Genomic DNA, 10748 nt, shown 5'->3' with positions numbered 1-10748 from the left:
TTTAAGCCACCGGGTCCGGGACGTGAACCATGGTCGAATACATGGGAGTCCAGCAACATAGCCATTATGCTAATTGCTGGTCCCAATAAAATAATTCTTAGAAAAATTTTTTAAATCACAAAAGAAGTCTCCAAACTTTAAGGTAACCAGATTTGTACAGATTATACTCTCTGACCATAATAATAAAACTCCAAGCCATCAACTTAAAAAATCTTCTGTGTAACGCAGAGGTTAAAGAAGTTTGAAGAGCCAGCAGATTAAATGTGAAGTAGGTAGAAGGAAGGACATGCTAAAGATAAGAACAGAATTAAGAAAATGGGAAGAAAAGAATAATAGCTTCCTAATTGAAAAATTGGCCAAGAAGAATATAGGCATTATTGTTTTTTTTATTTATGGGTTTATTTTCTATTACAGTAATCTTTTTCTTTAAACATGACTAATGTCAGCTAATAAAAAAATATATGACTCCTCTATACAGACTATAAATGTACTGTCAAATTTTCAAGAGTGCATTTTTTTCATATACGAAGAAAATTATCTCACATGGGCCAGCTTTGTAGCATAGACTTAAACACAGCATAGAAAGCTGGATCACACGCCTGAGCACAGTTCAAATCCTCATCCTTGTGACTTTTATTTTATTTTATTTTGGGAGGTTTTTGCTATAGGGCGTGTACGCTAGCCAGAAAGACACAGAGAGACAGAAAGTGAGAAATCACCCCCCAGGGGGGATGGCCACGCTGCAATCCCTTCTCCTCCACTCTCCTCTCAGGATCTTGAGCATGCATGTACATGTGCCCAGTGTGAGTTTAAGCCACCGGGTCCGGGACTCGAACCGCAGTTGACTACACGGAAATCCAGTGACATAGCCATTACGCTAACTTCTGGTCCCTCCTTGTGGCTTTTAAATGCACTAGATATGTGTGTGTGTGTATGTGCCCCAAAGGGTGGAGAAATGGAAGAAAAAGGATTGTGGCATGATCATGCCCCTTTAGGAGGTGTTTTTTCCCTCTGTCTTTCTCTGATAAGTGCACACATCTTCTAGCAATAAAAGAAAAAAAAGTTAAAACCTATAGAACTTATAAATGAAAATATCATATTTGTAGGATCATTTTAACTATTGCTTATTTTATGTGCAAGATTTTCTAATGATCTTCAATAGAAAGCTCTTTCTATATCTTTAAAACATTTTTCTTTTCCCTTCTTATAGGTTACCCAAATGAGTCGTCCAGACCTGATTCTCTTTCTCATGAAGTACCTGATGGCTCTCATAGTTGGCATTCCCTCAATTTTTTGGGTTGGAAGCAAAAAAACGTGCTTTGAATGGGCCAGTTTTTTTCATGGTCGTAGGAAAAAAGAGTAAGTTGAAATAAATTACTATGATATTCATAAACCTCATATTTATGTCGATTTTTCATGTTGCTTATCATACAACAATTTGGAGGGACCAGCGGATGGTGTAATGGTTACATTGCTAGACTCCCACTTAATCGACCACGGTTTGAGTCCTGGACTTGGTGGCTTAAAACTCACGCCGGGCGCGTGTGCGTGCGTGCCCAAGATCCCGAGAGGAGAATGGAGGAGAAGGGATTGCACTGTGGCCATCCCCCATGGGGGTGATTTCTCACTTTCTGTCTCTCTGGCGAGCACATGTGCCCTATAGCAAAAATCTCTCTCTAAAAAAAAATTTGGTTTGGGAACTAGCAGTTAGCGTAATGGCTATGTCGCTGGATTCCCATGTAGTCGACCGCGGTTCGTGTCCCGGACCCGGTGGCTTAAAACTCACGCCGGGCGCGTGTGCGTGCGTGCCCAAGATCCCGAGAGGAGAATGGAGGAGAAGGGATTGCGGCGTGACCATCCCCCCTGGGGGGTGATTTCTCGCTTTCTGTCTCTATGTCTCTCTCTGTATGTCTGGCGAGCGCACGCGCCCTACAGAGAAAATCTCTCAAAAAAAAAAAAAAAATTTGGTTTAAGTAAGTAGTGTAACCTTCTCCATAGCCACCAATTATAATTGGCACAATAATGTGTCTCAATTATAGACGAAAAACTTACTTTGAGAAGATGGTTAAGTAAAACCAGGCTTGACGTTTATTCCTATACTAAGAGAGTATTTGAAGGAAGGCTGAAGTTTATGAAAAAAAATCCAAATTGTAATTTAAAAAAAAGTGAAAAACAGTGCTTTTCTATACATCTTTTACTTGATCCTCATGATATACCTGTATGGGTTGGAATATATTCTCATTCTGTGATATGCATGAGAAAACTAAGACACAGAAAGGTTAAGTGCTTGGCCATAGTCACACAGGTATTTAATGTAAAGAGTTAGAATAAACTTCCATTTCCAATTGTGCTTTTGTTCTTTTGAGTGTTGTAAAAGTGATGTAAATATAGACTGATTTTCCATTCTCATATAGTACATGTTAAATCCAAAGTAGAAATATTATGTTAGCAGATAAATTATTATTTTTTAAAGAATCATTTATATTATTTATTATTATTATTTCTAAATTTGCTATAGGGCACCTGTGCTCACCAGAGAGAAAGAGCGGGTGGTGGGGAGTGATTGGAGACTCGAATCATGGTCTGCCATGGGTGAGTCTAGTATAGTGCCTTAAACACCATGCCACCTGCTGGCCCAAAATAAATTATTTTAATTCATAGTTGGCCACACTGCGTATGAGAGTGTCATGGTAAACTACAAAACTTGCCAAAGCAGTCATTTGAAGATATATTTAAGGAATATTTAATTTCTTGAATCCTTAGTTCATAAAATAAAATTTAAAATGACCTTGCAGTAATTACAACAGAAAAAAAATGATTTCAAACTTTTTACTCAGTGTTAGTGTATACTATATCTGAATTATCACAAATTCTAAATTAGTGGAGTTCATATTCTTAACCTAGGGTCCATGAAACAGTGGGCTTAAATTTGTATTTATGAAAATATCAGTGATCAGCGATTTTTGTTACACAGATTAGATTAACAGAGATAAAATAGTCAGTTTTAAAATACACATTTCCTTGAGGCCAGCAGGTGGCCTGGAGGTTAAAATCACACTGGGCACAAGTGTATGCATGCCCAAAACCCAAGGAGGAAAACGGAGAAGAGGGAATTTTGACATGGCCGTCTTCCCGGGGGTTGATTTCTTACTTTCCCTCTCATTGTATCTCTCTGTCTTTCCATCTCTCCGGTGAGTACATGTGCCTTGTGGCAAAAACCTTAAAAAAAAAATTATATGTGTGTATATGTGTGTGTGTGTGTACACTTCTCTGTGTATGTGTGTGTATATACACTTCTTATTCTCATACCTGAGACCGCTACTAGTGATATCAGATAATTAATTTCTCCTTTAAATATAGTTTCATAGGGCAGTGAAGGAAAGAAGGAGAAGCATTCATTCAAAAAAAAAAAAAAAAAGTGCTTCCTACACATTTCTTCTTCTTTTTTTTACTTTTTGTAATAAGATGCATGTGCTTGCCAGAGACAGACACAGACAAAGAGAGAGAAGAAAAGTGAGAAAGCACCCTGAGGGGAGATGACCGCCCTGCATGCCTTTCTTTTCTAATCTCGTCTCAGTGTTTTAGGTATTCAGGCACACGTGCCTGGCGTGATCCTCAAGCTGCCAAGTATGGGACTCACATCGCGCAGCTGACCACGTGGGATCTAGCTGCCGTAACCTCCACATCAGCCGTTGGCCCCATTTATTACTATGTGCCATGAACTATTTTGAGGAACCAAGAATTCAATAGCAGACAAAAAAGGCCAACTTCCTGCTTTTTGTGGAGTAGTATACTTTGTTGTGAGATTTACTGTGATTTATTTGTATATTGAAAATCTTTGTATTTTAATCACAGCAAAACGTGATCCTGAAGAAAGGGCATGAATCAAACATTTCTGAGCACCTCTGGGTTGTATATGAACAACTGTGTAATCGAGTTGTATTAAGATTTTCAGATTAGACCTGAACTCCAGATAGAGGTAAACTGTGAGAATGAATCTCTATAGATGTATCCTAGTAATTTGGAGGATTCTGACTGCACTAGAATCCTTCGAAACTGGTTAAAACTCCCATTGGCATTTCCTTTTGGTTTTCTGCAACTGTGGATTCCTGACAAACAAAGTCATTGTCCACTTTCAAGCTGGGGATGCTCTGGGCTAGAGTCTCACTATTTACTCTAGAGTTCAACAAGACCATGAGTGTCCTAAAGCTATTTCTAGTATTTGTCTGGTTAGCCTTTGAGAAATGACTATAAAGGAATCATAATACTGGTTACCAATTTTATGGGCATGCTTAAGACTCAAAGCACTGTTTTAAGCACTTTAATGATTATTCATTTATTTAAACCTTGAAACAGCCTTGTGAGGGAGGACATCCTTTCATAGATAAGGAAACTGGGGGGCTAGCTCCATAGCCTGCTAGTTAAGGTGGCTGGATCCACATGGCCAACTACATGGTTCAAATCCCAGCCCTGGCAGCTTAAAAAACACACAGGGCATATGTGTGCATATTCCTCAAATTCTGCCAGGATGGAAAAATGGGGGAGAAAAGATTGCACCACAATCAGCCCCATTGTGGGGTGATTTATTTCTTTCCCTTTCTTTCTCTGTCTCTCTCTGGCAAGTCCATGTGCCTTCTGACTTTTTTTCTTTTTAAGAATTATTTTATTTAACTTTATTTATTTATTTTAATTTGACCAGAAAGGGACAGAGCGAGAGAGCGATAAAGGGAAAGTGTGAAAGCAAGCTGCCAGGTCTGGCACTCGAACTGCAGTTGACCATGTGGGAATCCAGTGCCACCTGCCGGCTGAGTTTCCTTTTTATTAAAAATTGTCAGAAGATGAGGGCCTTGCTCTCACACTCTGCCCCTCTCTGGCTAAATTAAAATAATAAAAATAACTAAGTAAATAAATAAATAATAAAAAAATGGAGTCATAGAACCTAGATTCCTAACTAGTGAGTACTATAATTGAGATCTAAACTAAAGCAGTCTTGACTCTAGAGCTTTGCTCTTAACTACTCTATTATACTATGCTATAAAGAGACTATAAAGAGACTGTTACAAAGACTATAAAAAGAAACTAGCTTCTAAAATGTATTAATCAAATTAATGTTTCCTCCCTAAGCAAAGCCATATTTAAGACTCTGCCTGTGGTTGAATTTAAACATTTTGAGAAATCCTCTTTTGGAATTACCTGGGTCATGTCACTTAATTTCTTCGGGCATTATCCGTAAAATGAGGGGACAGATCTTTACCATTCAAAGGTAAATTGAATTTTTGGAGCAATCAGACGTCATTTCTAATCAATACAAGACTGAATCAGTAGGATGTATGTCTATATATAAAAACAAGGCTATTTATGACAAGAAAAAAAGCAAGTTTTTTGAACCAGTTTTGACTTATTCTCTTGTCTGTCAGGTTTTTGACACTTTGTTTTCAGGATGTATGTAAACATTTTTATCTTTACTCTGCGATTTGCTTATAGGAACAAAACTTAAGTTTGATCTGTAACTACTGATTTTGTAAGGGATTGCGGCGTGACCATCCCCCCTGGGGGGTGATTTCTCGCTTTCTGTCTCTATGTCTCTCTCTGTATGTCTGGCGAGCGCACGCGCCCTACAGAGAAAATCTCTCAAAAAAAAAAAAAAAATTTGGTTTAAGTAAGTAGTGTAACCTTCTCCATAGCCACCAATTATAATTGGCACAATAATGTGTCTCAATTATAGACGAAAAACTTACTTTGAGAAGATGGTTAAGTAAAACCAGGCTTGACGTTTATTCCTATACTAAGAGAGTATTTGAAGGAAGGCTGAAGTTTATGAAAAAAAATCCAAATTGTAATTTAAAAAAAAGTGAAAAACAGTGCTTTTCTATACATCTTTTACTTGATCCTCATGATATACCTGTATGGGTTGGAATATATTCTCATTCTGTGATATGCATGAGAAAACTAAGACACAGAAAGGTTAAGTGCTTGGCCATAGTCACACAGGTATTTAATGTAAAGAGTTAGAATAAACTTCCATTTCCAATTGTGCTTTTGTTCTTTTGAGTGTTGTAAAAGTGATGTAAATATAGACTGATTTTCCATTCTCATATAGTACATGTTAAATCCAAAGTAGAAATATTATGTTAGCAGATAAATTATTATTTTTTAAAGAATCATTTATATTATTTATTATTATTATTTCTAAATTTGCTATAGGGCACCTGTGCTCACCAGAGAGAAAGAGCGGGTGGTGGGGAGTGATTGGAGACTCGAATCATGGTCTGCCATGGGTGAGTCTAGTATAGTGCCTTAAACACCATGCCACCTGCTGGCCCAAAATAAATTATTTTAATTCATAGTTGGCCACACTGCGTATGAGAGTGTCATGGTAAACTACAAAACTTGCCAAAGCAGTCATTTGAAGATATATTTAAGGAATATTTAATTTCTTGAATCCTTAGTTCATAAAATAAAATTTAAAATGACCTTGCAGTAATTACAACAGAAAAAAAATGATTTCAAACTTTTTACTCAGTGTTAGTGTATACTATATCTGAATTATCACAAATTCTAAATTAGTGGAGTTCATATTCTTAACCTAGGGTCCATGAAACAGTGGGCTTAAATTTGTATTTATGAAAATATCAGTGATCAGCGATTTTTGTTACACAGATTAGATTAACAGAGATAAAATAGTCAGTTTTAAAATACACATTTCCTTGAGGCCAGCAGGTGGCCTGGAGGTTAAAATCACACTGGGCACAAGTGTATGCATGCCCAAAACCCAAGGAGGAAAACGGAGAAGAGGGAATTTTGACATGGCCGTCTTCCCGGGGGTTGATTTCTTACTTTCCCTCTCATTGTATCTCTCTGTCTTTCCATCTCTCCGGTGAGTACATGTGCCTTGTGGCAAAAACCTTAAAAAAAAAATTATATGTGTGTATATGTGTGTGTGTGTGTACACTTCTCTGTGTATGTGTGTGTATATACACTTCTTATTCTCATACCTGAGACCGCTACTAGTGATATCAGATAATTAATTTCTCCTTTAAATATAGTTTCATAGGGCAGTGAAGGAAAGAAGGAGAAGCATTCATTCAAAAAAAAAAAAAAAAAGTGCTTCCTACACATTTCTTCTTCTTTTTTTTACTTTTTGTAATAAGATGCATGTGCTTGCCAGAGACAGACACAGACAAAGAGAGAGAAGAAAAGTGAGAAAGCACCCTGAGGGGAGATGACCGCCCTGCATGCCTTTCTTTTCTAATCTCGTCTCAGTGTTTTAGGTATTCAGGCACACGTGCCTGGCGTGATCCTCAAGCTGCCAAGTATGGGACTCACATCGCGCAGCTGACCACGTGGGATCTAGCTGCCGTAACCTCCACATCAGCCGTTGGCCCCATTTATTACTATGTGCCATGAACTATTTTGAGGAACCAAGAATTCAATAGCAGACAAAAAAGGCCAACTTCCTGCTTTTTGTGGAGTAGTATACTTTGTTGTGAGATTTACTGTGATTTATTTGTATATTGAAAATCTTTGTATTTTAATCACAGCAAAACGTGATCCTGAAGAAAGGGCATGAATCAAACATTTCTGAGCACCTCTGGGTTGTATATGAACAACTGTGTAATCGAGTTGTATTAAGATTTTCAGATTAGACCTGAACTCCAGATAGAGGTAAACTGTGAGAATGAATCTCTATAGATGTATCCTAGTAATTTGGAGGATTCTGACTGCACTAGAATCCTTCGAAACTGGTTAAAACTCCCATTGGCATTTCCTTTTGGTTTTCTGCAACTGTGGATTCCTGACAAACAAAGTCATTGTCCACTTTCAAGCTGGGGATGCTCTGGGCTAGAGTCTCACTATTTACTCTAGAGTTCAACAAGACCATGAGTGTCCTAAAGCTATTTCTAGTATTTGTCTGGTTAGCCTTTGAGAAATGACTATAAAGGAATCATAATACTGGTTACCAATTTTATGGGCATGCTTAAGACTCAAAGCACTGTTTTAAGCACTTTAATGATTATTCATTTATTTAAACCTTGAAACAGCCTTGTGAGGGAGGACATCCTTTCATAGATAAGGAAACTGGGGGGCTAGCTCCATAGCCTGCTAGTTAAGGTGGCTGGATCCACATGGCCAACTACATGGTTCAAATCCCAGCCCTGGCAGCTTAAAAAACACACAAGGCATATGTGTGCATATTCCTCAAATTCTGCCAGGATGGAAAAATGGGGGAGAAAAGATTGCACCACAATCAGCCCCATTGTGGGGTGATTTATTTCTTTCCCTTTCTTTCTCTGTCTCTCTCTGGCAAGTCCATGTGCCTTCTGACTTTTTTTCTTTTTAAGAATTATTTTATTTAACTTTATTTATTTATTTTAATTTGACCAGAAAGGGACAGAGCGAGAGAGCGATAAAGGGAAAGTGTGAAAGCAAGCTGCCAGGTCTGGCACTCGAACTGCAGTTGACCATGTGGGAATCCAGTGCCACCTGCCGGCTGAGTTTCCTTTTTATTAAAAATTGTCAGAAGATGAGGGCCTTGCTCTCACACTCTGCCCCTCTCTGGCTAAATTAAAATAATAAAAATAACTAAGTAAATAAATAAATAATAAAAAAATGGAGTCATAGAACCTAGATTCCTAACTAGTGAGTACTATAATTGAGATCTAAACTAAAGCAGTCTTGACTCTAGAGCTTTGCTCTTAACTACTCTATTATACTATGCTATAAAGAGACTATAAAGAGACTGTTACAAAGACTATAAAAAGAAACTAGCTTCTAAAATGTATTAATCAAATTAATGTTTCCTCCCTAAGCAAAGCCATATTTAAGACTCTGCCTGTGGTTGAATTTAAACATTTTGAGAAATCCTCTTTTGGAATTACCTGGGTCATGTCACTTAATTTCTCCGGGCATTATCCGTAAAATGAGGGGACAGATCTTTACCATTCAAAGGTAAATTGAATTTTTGGAGCAATCAGACGTCATTTCTAATCAATACAAGACTGAATCAGTAGGATGTATGTCTATATATAAAAACAAGGCTATTTATGACAAGAAAAAAAGCAAGTTTTTTGAACCAGTTTTGACTTATTCTCTTGTCTGTCAGGTTTTTGACACTTTGTTTTCAGGATGTATGTAAACATTTTTATCTTTACTCTGCGATTTGCTTATAGGAACAAAACTTAAGTTTGATCTGTAACTACTGATTTTGTTATGTGATTTTTTGTTTTTTGGAAGTTCTTTAATCTCTAGAACCTCAGTGGTTTTTTGTTTTTTCCCTCTATTAATAGATACCTAATATCCTCTTAGAAATATCCTCTTAGGATGTTAATCTCTATAATAAAGACATAATTAAGAGGATCAAAGGAGAATGCATGTAAAGTACTTAACAAATATTAGTCTTTCTTCAGCCCTTCTATTCCAACACTAAAAACAACAGTGGCAGTGACAGTTCTTTTGTAATTTGAGAACTTATAAGTACTTTCTCAATATGTGATTTGGTCTTTACATGTTATAGTTTTTTTTAATGTAATTGTTCATTTAACTCTTTTTTTAAAAAGAGAGATTTTTGCTATAGGGCACATGTGCTCGCCAGAGAGACAGAGATAGAAAGCAAGAAATCACCCTCCAGAGGGTATGGCCACACCACAGTCCCTTCTCTTCCATTCTCCTCTTGGGATTCTGGACACACACACACACACACACACACACACACACACACGGCGTGAAATTTAAGCCGGCGGGTCTGGGACTTGAACCGTGGTGGACCACGTGGGAGTCCAGTGGTGTAACCATTATGTTATATGCTGGTCCCCATTTAACTTTAACTGTTATTCTCATAGTGAGTCATTTATTTACATGAACTGAGATATTGATCTTTATAACAATTTAATTCACTCTTTTATTAATTTTCTTATTGGCTTGTTTAGCATTATAAACCTCTTACCTACTTTTAACCTCTTCATGGCAGTTAAAAACTTTTGCTTTTGACAGTAATTTCTCCTCTTACATTTTTTCTTAAGCTTAACTTAGGCAAAAATGATGTTTGCCTAAATTAATTTTTCTTATTATTTTGTTATAATTAGGACTATTCATATTTATTCTGACCCTAGAAAACTGATTCTGCTATAAAATCAACTTATAGCCTTAAAACAAATGCTCTTACAAGTTGAAAAATGTTGTATTTATGCTACAGTGAAGCCTCCCTACATCCAGAAACCATATAAGAGAACAATGTTTCTATTATATCTTTGTATAGTTCAGTGTCTTTTTTTTTTCTTTTAGGTTTTTGTCACAGGGAGAGCAAGAGACAAAAGACACAGAGAGGGAAAGCGAGAAAGCACCCCCTAGGGGTGATAGCCACCATCCATTCTCCTCTCAGAACTTTGGGCACAGGCACACACACACCCAGTGTGATTGTCAAGCAGGTCCAGGACTGTAGTCGGCCATGTGGGAGTCCTGCATCTTAACCATTACACCACCTGCTAGCCCCTCGATGTCTTAAAAGAATTATAAATTTAACTGAAGGATACCTTTTAGAAATTTTAAAATTTCCTCATCTAGAAAATGAAGGAAGGCGTGGTTAGAGACTTGCCTGAGATCACAAATTTATCGCTAAAGTTGGAGCAAAAATTATGATTTCCTTATTTTAAGACAGGCCTCTTTCTATCATACTAACTTTAGGGGGCAGATTGACATGGATTTTTGTTACATTCTTTCTTCTTTTGCCAGTGTCACTGTGTATCAATCAT

The 10748-nt window shown here is 37.2% G+C and overlaps 1 protein-coding gene across 1 annotated transcript in view; it reads left to right on the top strand.

Moving 5' to 3' along the window:
- The window catches only part of FZD3 (frizzled class receptor 3), an 80787-nt gene that overhangs the window by 55756 nt on the left and 14283 nt on the right, over window positions 1–10748 (top strand). The window contains exon 4 of the mRNA XM_006153209.3: window positions 1211–1359. Coding sequence (XP_006153271.1) covers window positions 1211–1359 — 149 coding nt within the window. The remainder of the gene's footprint in view (window positions 1–1210; window positions 1360–10748) is intronic.

Source organism: Tupaia chinensis, unplaced genomic scaffold (assembly GCF_000334495.1).
Source record: "Tupaia chinensis unplaced genomic scaffold, TupChi_1.0 Scaffold000366_1, whole genome shotgun sequence".
Classification (NCBI taxonomy): domain Eukaryota; kingdom Metazoa; phylum Chordata; class Mammalia; order Scandentia; family Tupaiidae; genus Tupaia; species Tupaia belangeri.
This window is presented reverse-complemented; position numbering and strand designations above follow the sequence as displayed.